The sequence below is a fragment of the Dermacentor variabilis genome, chromosome 5 (genome assembly GCF_050947875.1).
Source record: "Dermacentor variabilis isolate Ectoservices chromosome 5, ASM5094787v1, whole genome shotgun sequence".
NCBI lineage: Eukaryota > Metazoa > Arthropoda > Arachnida > Ixodida > Ixodidae > Dermacentor > Dermacentor variabilis.
The window spans coordinates 100,974,799-100,988,338 of NC_134572.1; the positions used below are offsets into that span (position 1 = coordinate 100,974,799).

At 47.2% G+C, this 13,540-nt stretch overlaps 1 protein-coding gene across 2 annotated transcripts in view; it reads right to left on the bottom strand.

Annotated features, from left to right (window-relative positions):
• Positions 1-1,707: 1,707 nt before the first annotated feature.
• Positions 1,708-13,540, bottom strand: part of LOC142582994 (ras-related protein Rab-8A-like) — a 153,721-nt gene continuing 141,888 nt past the window's right edge. The window contains exons 6-7 of one of the 2 annotated variants that reach the window (XM_075693207.1): positions 12,368-12,481; positions 1,708-6,941 (exon numbers count right to left, since the gene is read on the bottom strand). In XM_075693207.1, coding sequence (XP_075549322.1) covers positions 6,843-6,941; positions 12,368-12,481 — 213 coding nt within the window. In that variant the 3' untranslated portion in view covers positions 1,708-6,842. Of the gene's footprint in view, positions 6,942-12,349; positions 12,482-13,540 lie in introns of both variants that reach the window. The other variant, XM_075693206.1, reaches the window with a different exon arrangement.

Below are 13,540 nucleotides of genomic sequence, written 5' to 3' on the forward strand. Positions count from 1 at the left end.
AAAGCAGCGCTTTGCTAGAATTTTATTCGACCTGGCTGAGTCAATATTTGCCTGGGGTATATAGGCTTACCGATTTTTCATTTTTCTGAGAAAAATATTCTGCGCTTATTCGTGCATTTAGCGCCTAAATCGGCGTCGGCGAGGGCGCGGGGCGTGATATATGCGGCAAAGCAGCGCTTTGCTAGAACTTTATTCGACCTGGCTGAGTCAATATTTTCCTGGGTTATAGGCTTACCGATTTTTCATTTTTCCGAGACAAATATCCTGTGCTTATTCGTGTATTTAGCGCCTAAATCTGTGTCGGCGAGTGCGCGGGGTGTGATATATGCGGCAAAGCACAGCTTTCCTAGAACTTTATTCGACCTGGCTGAGTCAATATTTCCCTGGGCTATAGGCTTGCCGATTTTTCATTTTTCCGAGAAAAATATCCTGTGCTTATTCGTGTATTTAGCGCCTAAATCTGTGTCGGCGAGTGCGCGGGGTGTGATATATGCGGCAAAGCAGCGCTTTGCTAGAACTTTATTCAACCTGGCTGAGTCAATATTTTCCTGGGCTATAGGCTTACCGATTTTTCATTTTTCCGAGAAAAATATTCTGCGCTTATTCGTGTATTTAGCGCCTAAATCTGTGTCGGCGAGTTTTCGGGGCGTGATATATGCGGCAAAGCAGCGCTTTGCTAGAGCTTTATTCGACCTGGCTGAGTCAATATTTTCCTGGGCTTGCCGATTTTTCATTTTTCCGAGAAAAATATTCTGCGCTTATTCGTGCATTTAGCGCCTAAATCGGCGTCGGCGAGGGCGCGGGGCGCGATATATGCGGCAAAGCAGCGCTTTCCTAGAACTTTATTCGACCTGGCTGTGTCAATATTTTCCTGGGCTATAGGCTTACCGATTTTTGATTCCTCCGAGAAAGATATTCTGCGCTTATTCGTGTATTTAGCGCCTAAACCTGCGTCGGCGAGGGGGCGGGGCGTGATATATGCGGCAAAGCAGAGCTTTCCTAGAACTTTGTTCGACCTGGCTGTGTCAATATTTTCCTGGGCTATATAGGCTTACCGATTTTTCATTTTTGCGAGAAAAATATTCTGCGCTTATTCGTGTATTTAGCGCTTAAATCGGCGTCGGCGTGGGCCATGATATATGCGGCAAAGGTGCGCTTTCTGAGAACTTTATTCGACCTGGCTGAGTCAATATTTTCCTGGGCCATAGGGTTACCGATTTTTCTTTTTTTTTTTCGAGAAAAATATTTTGCGCTTATTCGTGTATTTAGCGCTTAAATCGGCGGCGGCGTGTGCGCGGGCCCTGATATATGCGGCACAGCAGCACTTTCTTAGAACTTTATTCGACCTGGCTGAGTCAATATTTTCCTGGGCGGATGCAGTCGCTTCTGAGTAAAGGTCTCGTTCATCGCATAATTCACTCGCCATGGTAATGCGAGTGCTTACGGCGATTAACTCGATGAATTAGCGGAAATGAGCAGATTAACTCCTCCGACAAAAGAGGTAAAAGCACTATGAAACGTCGGCGCAGACAGTTAAGGGACAGCGTAAGATATCGAGGTCCTCGTAAGCTATCTGCAGAGACTGGTGTGTATTCCACAAACGCGTGTGTGTCAGTGGTGCAGTTTTCCGACAATCAAAGGCTGCTGGAGGACATTTTGCGACCACTTGACACCGCGAATAGAAGTGACGCATACAAAGTCCATCTATCGATTGTTGCAGATATTGAATTCTTTATTCAGTGGAGAGATCCCATTAAATTTCAGCTCACTTGTACAACCAGTAATAAATGTTGTACACAGAATAACTAAATCGCACAGAGGGGGAAAAAAGAAGAAAAAGACATGCTGTCACCATGTTCTCTTTACGCTCGGATCGACCGTAGCAATGATTTTACTCGCTAGGTCTACGGCAAAAGACAGAATTGATGTAATCAGACAAACTGTGGAACAAGTTCTATGCCCCCAAACATACAAAACACATGGTAAATAGAAAGTTTTCCACGATATAGAATTTGGTATTTGGAATACAGTCATTTGGTAAATTTCTTAGTTTTCGACTAAAGTGGAAGTTGCCCCGGCATGAACAACAGTATTTTTATACAACATGAAAAAGCGAGCTTATTTTCGCTATATTCAAGCACTTACATCGTGCATTGTCGGTAGAGCAATAAAGAGTCAAGATTTTATCCGGCAAGTCTTTTCTTGTTTTGCATGCACGGTTCGCCTTGAATATACAGGGCGATTATAAAGTGACAGTTAAGAATGTCATACCTTCCTGCATGCAGTGCATACTACAGCAGGTTCACTACTTGTTTTAGCACAAAAAAGATAAAAACCTGTACGCCTACATAGTGCAATGTAGCACCGTTTTCTTTTTACCGGTATTTTAAACTTCCTGCGAACACACCACGCTTAGTGGTGCTTAGTGTCACAGAGAACACCATCAAATGCAGCGGGGTAAACAGAAGTTGCCCTACCGCTTAATTCACGTCTGTACAAAGCCTTGCAGGACCAGCGCGTTTCGCAAGAGGCCGTAGTATTAGTCTGCTTCTACATTTAAAATGGTTCATTTAAAGCAATTGTAATGAGCTAGAGGCGGAGCTTTGCTCCTTCGTCGTAAAAGCTCGCCAACCCGACTTAAAAGTCACCTTGTCCCCTCGCCAGTCAACGCTCGTTGTTAAGAAACAGCCATCGGGAAAAGACTAATCATACGGGCTCTTGGCACAATATCAAAGCAACACCTTTAGCGTAGCGAAAGCTCAGTCCAGTTTGAGTTTTATTTTACGTGCAGTACCATAAGAAAGCAGAATATGTGCCTGGAAAACACGAATCGCCCATTTCGTCAACAAAATCTCGTAAACAGATTCGTAAACGTATTTACAATCTTTGACTATCGCGGCCGCACCGCATTCCCTGTGCCCGCGAATGCGCTCCATACACCGTCGCTGGGAGTTAACATGGGCTCTGCGGCTCTCCGACCACATCGTTTTTGTTATTTTTTTTTCAGACATATTGTACGCAAACAGTATCACACTTTGTACAAAAAATGGTCCACACGGAAAAACGTCAGGTATATAACAAACTTTACGGTACACATTGTCAGCGCCACGTTGTATCTCGCGCGTGGCACAGCTGCGCCTCCTCCGGTTAAGTATAACGTTTTCAATAACAACTATTCTGCGTAATCACGACAAGGCCAGTTATATGCGTTATTTGCGAGAACTCCAAGTCGCTCGTTGATTACTTGGAGAGTTGTCGGCTCGTGTGAGCAGCGACAACTGTCCCTCCGTCCACTTTGACCTGCGTGGAGCGTCGCAGTCATTTGGCCATGCTTATACTTCAGCCGGGAACGCAATGTTATGAGCTACTTTTCTTGTGGGGCTTGCTAAGCGGTGATGGCGGCAGCGTTATGCGCCGAACGCGCTGCCATAGCTCAGCTTCCCCCAGCCTACAGACTTCCACTGTTCTTCTTCGGTCGACAAACTGTAATTGCCGAGGGTGCACGAACGAAGGCGGACGTTAGCGCAAAACGGCGTGTGCGTCATCCTTTATGTCGTCGGCGTTGTAGTCCTTACGAATAGGCGTGTCGGCCTTCTCGTATTTTTCGTTGCAACCGGGTCCCTGCATATTGCGTGCTGCTGATTTGATTCCGTATACGCCATAATTCAATGCCATTTGCTTGGTCGTAAGATTCTCTGCGTGGTCGCTTCGCTTTCGTGCACTTTGCGTACGCGGTGGTAAGTATAGGAATTCCAAGGTGACCGGCCCGCAGTTTAACGGCGGAAATCTTGGCTTCGGCCGACAATGAAACTATAACAGCGTGCACTGCGCTTGAGTGCATGCAGAAGAACCAAAGACCTTATAATGTCTTGCAAGCAACAACATTCACTAAAGACGCCTCGGGAGTGAACACTTTCGATTCATAAGTCTTGCCTGGGGGAAGCCATTGATGCCGAAGTGCGACTGAACCATATGTCCTCCATGTCGGGCATATACAATCGTCCACATAATCAACATACTATATTATTTCGTTTTTTGCGCCCAATGCTATTAATCTTCTAAATGCCACTGCACTGTAATCATAATGCTTGATAGAGACCATGCACAGACACTCAGCAGCGCGCCTATAGTGTAGTCCATTATGATCTATTGAGAACACGTAAACAACGTTGATGCATATGCTGTGCCGCAAAGGAGGCTCGACGTGACCGGAGGTGAAGAGCGCCGAATGATTACGGAGTTATACGCGGCCTAACGCAAACTGTCATTCCGCTTCTTGCGAGCACAACGCCAAGGCCAACTTCGTTCCGTGAGAAGTGTCCATGGGATAAGCGTCCAAGGAAGAGGCTACAGCAGGGAGCCAAGACCTTTCAACCATGATCTGATGGTTCAGCGAGGACACGCACGCCGCAGACTTCGATTGGAAGAACGTTACGTCTAGTTCTCTTCATGCGCACATGCACTCGGAAGCACGCGTACTTCCGCCAGAAGCATACGAAGTCCATTGAGCACGTGACTGGTGCTGCTGCTTGACACTTCGTTACGATGCTGTACATTTTTGTACGCATTGTATAGCAAGTGTCTTAACGCGTCAATAGCGTGGGGGCTAAAATGTTCGTACTTTCTTCCCTGTCACTTCATGACATTTCCGTCCCCTCTTGCGACAATCAAATGTTGCCCAAAAGCCGGCGACGACAGTTTGCAGCATCTCCAATACCATCGAATAAACAAAAAAAATCAACCTGTAGCACTTCTGACAATCCCAAACTTGGTGTGTGGGGGTTTGTGTGTGTGTGTTGAAGGCGTGGGGGGGGGGGAGGTAATGCAGCAGCCAATTCAGACAGGCAAACCCTGGAGCTCAATATTTGTTTCATGATAACGATCCACCAGATGTTTTCCGACGAATTGAACCGGTGCTGGTATGTCTCAATTGCGACGGCCCCTTAGGACCATAATGCCAGGATATAACCTACGGTCGATTTTTACAGGTTTTCATTGGCGCAAACGGCAGCATCTTCTTCAAAGCTGAGCAACCGCGAGGGGCTGTGCTTCACAGGGGACGCAGATAATGACTAACGACAGTCTTGCGCGCATGATTTTCGTACGTCGCAACACCACCCTACTCCCCAGCGCGCACCAAGCGAGTTTCCAGGGTCGCCGATCATGTCCTGATGAAAAAAAAAAAGAAAGAAAACGAGAGGCTATGACCGATGAAATTTCAGAAGCGCAATTGTTAGTAAAGCTATGCAACGTACGGAAGGGCTGCAGAGAGTAAAAAGTCTTTATTTATTAATAATATTTGAATGGCGAGAGCAGTGTGAGAGGAACCCTCAGTTCAGGGTAGGGCTGCAGAGCACGCACTGATTGTGCCAGGCCAGCTCGTTCTGTTTCCGTTATATGTGCAGCGGTGTGAAAAGGTTTTGCGGAAAGTAACGTAAAAGTAATCGATTGATTTTGAGAGAGAAGACGGGGAATGCGGGAGATGGAAATTCAAGACGATGAGCAAAACGTGAACAAGGTGAATGCAGGGGCCAACGTTTCGACAAGTGTACTTGTCTTCTTCTAAGAAGACAAGGCCAAGAAGGCAAGACAGGACAACTCCACTTGTAGAAACGTTGGTTCCTGCATTCACCTTGTTCACGTTTTGCTCATCGATTGATTTTGAGTAATTCCTCAATTACCTTCGTGCGGAAGTAACTGGCAACTGTAACCAATTACATTCTTTAGTTATGTAACTGTAGCTATAATCAGTTACTTTTTTTGTCTCACGTGTACCAGTATGTTACTGTACAATAAGGACTTAATAGTGTCTTACTTCGTTGTCAATTAAAGCGGCGGCCACGAGGAACACTTTTTCTTTTTAGCCTGATTGCAGCGTGCATGACCTCATGGAGTGAAACAAACTCATGCCGACGGCACGTAAAAAATACGTCAGAAAAGTTCCATGTGATTCTCACTTCAAAGCAAGGGCGCACAAATATCAGAAATTTCAAAAACGAATTTAGTACTTATGTTTGCAAACGTAGTACATTCGATTGAAGATTATGATGTTCAATATTTCCAAATATTCGGCTATGGCCGACGCTGGAGCCTAATTAAAAAAAAAGGAAAAAGGAAAACATGCACATCGTCCATCGGTCATTAAGTTTCCCTTGTGCCAACCAGGAAATGCAATAACGTTTAACTTATTGCTCATCTCAAAGCTGCTCAGTTGAATCAACTTCAGGCATGAAGAATAGTTATTAACACAACATTTTCCATTTAGTCGTATTTTCACTCCATGTCGCTTTCTCTTCATTTGGAGATAGAACACAACTCGGCATTCGGTTTCGCGTTCGGTATATCTGATCCGGTAATTTGGCCATTCCAACACCCTTACTTCAAAGTTTCGTTACAACAAGCTCGTCAATATTACACAGGGGGCACGATGTGTACCGGCTTCTCCACGCTTACGAAACTAAAAAAAGATCAAGCGTAAGCGCGCACATGTGAACGCGCTTTCGCGGTGCCGCGGCCCGAGCTCTCTCTGTTTTCCAGGATCGTCCTTGCGGCGTGTAGCACATAGCGCCAGTGTGGGAACCGAAAGGGCGTCGTTGCACTTCTTGGGGGGCGACGCCGTGATAAGCCGATCCTCCGTGTTGCCCTCTCCCCTCTCTCGGCGTCAGCGTCGTGTCCCTGCGTTTAGTCCAAGGTCCGCGTCGAAGCACGCAGTGGAAAACGCAGCAGGCGGTGGCGGCGGGGATGCGGAAATAAATTAAGTCGGGCATCGGTGACGTTGCTGCGGCGGCGGCGGCGGCGACGACGACAAGGGAAGAACGGCTGCAATTCACGGAGGGCGTTACTCAGCAGTTGCAGCGATACTGCGCCGACGGCGGCTGCCTGTTCTGGTTCAGGTCGGCTTTCTCCCACTGCAGACGGTCGCTGTCTTCGAACTTGCCCGGCTGCGCGAGAGAGAAGGAGGAAGACAGTGTGAATCTCAGCGTCATCAAGCGCTGGGAAAGCAAAATAAAAACATTTCTCTCGGGGGGTCACTCCGCACCGGCAGACCCTGCACGTCAATCTCGACTATCGGCGCCTTATATAATCTCTTGCGTTTCTCGTGACACGAACTTCCGTTTACTTTGGATCTCTGCCGGAGACTGCGCTGAGTTCTACATATGTGTCTCTCTTCAATGCCGTTTAGGTTTTGTAGTGTCATGAAAATAACCGTATGCTGCGTGTGGTATACCGCACTGCTGAATAACTGGAAGTATGCGCTTCACGTTATAGATCCTTTCATTCGTACAACTAATTAACGCTGTCAAGAAACCCGGCAACATGTTTGCTGCCAATATGTTCCAATACATACTATAATACGTTAATCCAAGAGAATTCCTAGCGACAAAAACAAACGAACACGAAGCCCTGTTATATAGGTGTTCACTATGTTATAGGGCACCAGACAAGAGTGAAACTGCGTACGGGATACACTGTGCTGGAATGATCAAGATATAAAGGTTCCTGCATAATTCGACAACGCTGCCGTTCACGCAGCCAGTATATTGACCCTTTTCGCGGCGATCTAATGGGCGCTTCCATATTTGATCGCGTGGTAACGCGTCCGTTGCTTGCCTCCGCTGCCTCCGTGTTTACAATGAATGCGTATGACGCCGGTGCGGCTTAGCAAACCTCTGTTTCGGCATTTACCGTAGACGGTGACTGCAGCAGCTTGGAGTGGCAGCATTGTTGACTGACCCTGAAACGAAATAACCGCTCTTTCGGGCCCCTCTCTTATCTCTCGGTTTAGTGGGAAAAAAACGAATGTTTTTCGTCTCTCGTTCCGCGCCTGTTTGCTTTGCGAAGAGACCGGGAATACGCTTACGCTCTGTTCCGGCTCCGTCTGCAGGGGTAATGTTTTCTTGCTAGCCCTAATCTTTCCGACTGATATTTCGGGCCGGGGCAGACAGGCGTTGAACGTAAAAAAGAGCGCCACGCCTGCTTTTTGGGAACCCCTCTGCCAGCGAGGCCGATGCAAGCGCACCTCCATAAACACCTCGCCACCGAAGCGAACGATAACACCGAGAAGCGGGGGTGTCGCGTGATCGGATGGCGCAGACACAAGCTGGCAACCCGAGCTGCACGCACCTGTGTCGAAGCACTACACCGGGCTCACCGAAAAGTCGTGCCTCGCCTATACTGACACTCAACACTTCACTTGCTTGATGACGGTATATACGGGAAGGCGCTCTTAAGATGGGACAGCACATTTTAAAAGTTGCAAGAACTGCGCTTCTCGAAAGTAAAATAAAGATGACGCTTAGCAAAGTGTTAAGGTTGGAAAACGCCCAAGAAATAAATTTTATTTGACTCTATATACCGTTAGTCTAAAAAATCTTTGACTTGACATCACTGGCATTATCTTGACGTCATGACACAACAAAATTCGCTGATGTGGTGGCATCGTGTTCTTATAGTCTCCCGGCGTACCAGTAATATACAACGACATCGCCGAGTGTATATTTAATTTAGCGTTGTGAGTGTCTATTTTTTTGCTGTCCGTGTCTGATGCGGTGGGAAACTTCGGCCGTGTCGCAGTAAGGCTAAGAATGATGACGTGACTAATAAAAAAAAGTAAACGAGAGCGCTGCACGTGTTTCTTCTGACTGTGCTCGCTTGTAGTGGCCGATCTCGAGCCGGTGTATCATCACGTCATGATGCATCCACATCCGGGGTACACCGAAACCGAAACTGGCTCGTGGAGCATATACAAGGACGTTCACCGCGCTCTCGTAACCGTACCCAAGACCGGCGAAGGGCGACATGCGCATGCGCATGTGGTACGGGGGCAAGCTTTGAAGGAACGAGAAGTTAGTATTCGACCAACATTTATTTCCGCCTTCTCATATTATCCAACATATAATGGTCAGTACGGCAGTGAAGCAACGGGATAGTAAACTTTGCAGGCATATATATAACTATCAACTGTAATATCGTTCCAATACTAATTAGGTGTTGCCTCAATTAGTAACTCCTGCAAAAACGCGAAGACCGAAAACGTGATGGAACAAGGTCGGTGAATCAGTGGCTAGGCGGGGCTTCATTTGGGGGTGCTGGGGTTTTGTTCTATTGGCGGACGTTGGTTTCAAGGGGGAATTTTATCGCCCGCTAGTTCACAAACCTCTGCTGTTGTCTCCACAGGGATTTATATGTCATTTCATTAAGCGTTATGTGGGAATAACCCCTCTCCTGGCTACTCCACTGCAGTGAATAGATCAAAAAGTAAACCTATAAATACGTGTAGACGTTTTGGCTTGGATATATATATATATATATATATATATATATATATATATATATATATATATATATATATATATATATATATATATATATATATATATATATATATGAAGAGAAGAACGAAACTAGCACATAAGGCAGCGAAGAACATGCATGGAAAGGTGAGTAAACGGAAACCAAAACATAACGCAAGAATAAGGAAAAACTGACGTACTTGCCCTCATGCTTAATACCTGCCTGCCGCGCAGCTCGCATTTCCTATCGACTGGCACTCGCAACCATGCATTGCGCGCCCAGCGCCAGTCATTGACGTACTATGCGTGCGCAGGCATCTCGAGAAAGCAGCCGGTAGCAGCAACGTATTGCCTTTCAATCAGAGGACAAATTACAGCTCGCTGGCCCGGAGCGACGGCGGCCGTACGACAGGGCCGAACGCGGTGTTGCCCCGTAACAGGCGCCATCGCGCGCGACGACCGGGCATGCATGCCTCGAGTTCCACTCGCAGCTCGGGGGCAGCGAGCGAGCAAGCGTCGCGCGCTAGGCGGCACCGAGAAATTCGATACCCGCAACAGAGGCGGCCGATGTCCGAGCAGCAATATTAGTGGCAGTGCGCACGTCGGCTGTCGGAGGCATTGCTACCGAGGCGCTCGGCCCTCAAGGCTTGCCGGCGTCACGCCCCGTCTTTGATCGGTAATTGTTCTTGTCGGTGCGCAGTCATCAGGGCGCTGCCGCTGGAAACCAGCTGGTTATACGCGTTCGTCGCCGAGGTCGCGCACTGATTAGCCCCGCCGGCGTGGCGATTACCTTCATTGTCGTGAACAATTGAGACCCACCCACCACACACGCGCGCACAAACCGGCGGCGGCGATCTGTTGGATCGGTCTTACAGCCCTTCAGCCCATTCTCGCTTTCTTTCTTATAGCTTGCATGCAATCGGTCGAGAATTTCTGGCTGCCTATTAACGGTTGTTCTTTGGCGCGCCAAGCAGTCCCCCTTTGTTTTCGAGCCGTTTATGCGCATTTTTTTCGCGACGTCGAGACCACCCTGGCTGAGCCTTCGTGCTTGCGGCTTATAGCAAGTTTTGTATAGCGAGTGCGCGCTTCAAAGCACGCGAGCCTATTGAGGGTGTTTTTTCCAAGCGTGTGGAACGAGTTGTTGCGGCGCTTTCGAGCGAAAACTCGGGCGCCCCTGAGGAAACCGTGCAGTACGAGAAATTGCAGGCTATGCGAGCGATCAGTGAGGCACGACCCCCTGCTTTGGTCGGCGATAGTTTGCACAGCTGTCCTTCAACGATTTGCTGTGTGAGGCGCCTCGTAAAATATCACCATTCATCTCGTTGTTAATATTGTTATTATATGATTGAGTAGTTGAACATGATGCATATAAAGGTGCCGGCGTCGATCTCTCTCCCACATACACAAACCCTGCAGGCGGAAAATGTTTTCGGAACTCGGTGACGCTGAAAGAATATTTTTTTTCGCGAGAATTCTCGACGCAGTCTGATCCCTTCAAAGAAGGGTATGGTCTGAGTTTTGCTGTTTCGCAGAAGAATTGTTGATAGCAATGACATTACTTCTTTACTTCTTTCTTTTACGACTTCCGTGTTTCTAAGCCGTTTGACGTGTATAGTGTATACCTAAGAACTTGGCGGGAACGTGAAAAAAAAAATGAGGTTGATCGAACAGCACTGTTCTGTCTTGTTTCAAATCTACACAGGCAGCTATACAATATATTGTAATTTCTTGAACTTCAACATTATAGCTTGGAACAGTGGCCGCAAAAGAAGCATTATCGGGTATATATTCTTCAGCAGGAGCAGATAACACTGTGCGGCCTCGGCTAATCTTACTCAGAAAAATTACTTGAATTCTCAGGTTTTCCGTGCCAGAAGCTCGATCAGGCACGCCGTAGTTGGGGAGGGGGAGGGGGGGGGGGACTCCGGATTAATTTTGACCACATAGGGTTTCTTTAAAGTGCACCTAAATCTAAGCCCACGACCGTCTTTCCTTTCTTTCTTTCTTTTTTTTTCATTTCGCCCTCATCGGAATGCGATCGCCGCGGCTGACATCCACCCCTCTAACTCGAGCTGACATCCACCCCAGCCCAACGCCATACCCACTGGGCTACCAAGAAGACGCCACCTTGATCAACTCCGACCTGTCACCATGTAAACTCAAGGACAGTTTTCCTGACCATTCATCTCATCAAGCCATCATTTATTTCATCATCGTAATAAACGCCCTCGGCGAGAATCTTCTGTGCCTGCTGACCCAATCCTCAGGAAGCATACCATGCCCACACTATATTTTTCCAGTTGGCATTTTCCCACAAAATTTCGCGTTTTCGGTAATAATTAAAGAGAAAGAAACTATTATATTACCTTTCATTGGCTTGAGCCAGTTAGTGCAGCTAAGTAGAAAGTGGCTTTCACTTACTTTTATTTCATTTTATTTCCCTACAGGAAATAGGGAATGACAGTTTGAGATAGGGGCTACAGTGGCGGGACTCAACTAGAGTATCCTATAAAAAGTTTTGCGGCACTTGTGAGATGTTACACTGCAAAGCATTTTTCTTTCCAAACTTTTATAAACGTCTCCGGCGCTTCTCGGCATATTCGACCTTTCCGATATCATAAGAATTCAGTACGAGCCACGATCAGAAAACCGCACTGCGTTTGCCCACGGTGCCTCCGCGCACCAAACGTAGTTCCCGAGAGACGCCCGTGTCGAAAGAAGTTCGCGTTCCCGGCCTGACATCCCGCTCTTGACGCTATACGTCAGCCAACGCAATCGACTGGCGCATCCATACAAATTCTCATTTGAGTGGGACGTCTACGCGTTTTTACTGCGCCATAAGATTATCACCGCCTACGTTGATTTAATTACTCAGACAAGGTGATAGCGCGGCAGACTGAGCATGCAGTGGCGTACGTCAGCAAATTACATCAGGACGTCAGACTAACCAAACACAGGCAGGCGAAGGGACACTAACGAAGGGAGAGGGGAGAAACAGAATAACCAAGGCAGAAACAAGTAATACTAAAAAGCAAACAAAAGAGGGGGTCCTGTACTAGTGGAGTGACGATCACCCTCTGCTCCCTCTGCTCGCGGATTTTCCTGGCGAGGGTGACGAAGGCCTCCTGGATGTTGATGTTCTGCTTGCAGCTGCACTCGAAGAATGGAATGTCGAAGCTCTCCGCCATCTGCGCCAATTGTGGAGAGAGAAAGGGGGGTGTATAGGAGAGGGAATGCATGTGAGCATAGGCATTATTCCGCTTATGGCGATGATCGCGACAGACAGCGACGAACATAGAGCCACCCAGTGGCGTACAAACTATTGCTCGAATGGCGGAGGGGGAGGGGGGGGGCAGGGAATGCGTCTATCATTTATTTTTACACTTAAAAGATATAGACCTATTTATCAATCACACATGGTGAACCATGGGGGTCCGAAAAATAATTTTAATTCGCAGTTATTTATTGCAACTACACAAAACCTGAAAGTGGTGCAGGAACAAAAGGCAATGAGTGCCTCACAGAGGTCTTTGATCCCGCACAATAGCAGCAGTACAGCGCACATAAAAATTGCACATTTGCTACAAACAAACTTAATAATTAAAGAATTGTACTTGTTGTTTAAGTCGACAGCATAAGTACATACATGACTTGCGATATTCACACACAAACACACACACAAAAAAAAAGACAGCAGACGCTTGCGACCTTGGAGAGTTACAACCCGATTTCCAGCGAAGCTGTTTCGTTGGGACAGTTGCAATAAATGTTTCACTGAGTTTCCTGTAATTATATCGCATACCTTAAACATGTTCCTCGTCTATGACTGTTCCGTTTGAAACTTGTAATTCACCAACACACATGTTACTTGGGGATAGGTTTTACCATGACGTTCTCCGTTTCCCCCATGCACACACCGCTAGATATCGGTTGAGTTAACATTTCTCCCAGGGTAGCGGGATAAATTCTGATTTCTTAGTAAAACACCTTCATAAAGCTCCGGTGCGCTTGCATGCGTAATTTACTGCAAATGCCATAACTACCGTCTTTTCGCAATTCTAAGCACCCCCCGATTCTAAGCACCCCCCCCCCCCCCCTCTATTTTCGCGAGAAGGTTGGGGAAAAAGTTTGTATGCGAATCTAAGCACCCCCCTATTTGTTAGGAAGAATGCGTAGCGAAGGCCGCCAAACGCGCTTCCTCACTCTGGAATCATTGCTCGGCGGACCTGCAGGCACGCGGTCGATGC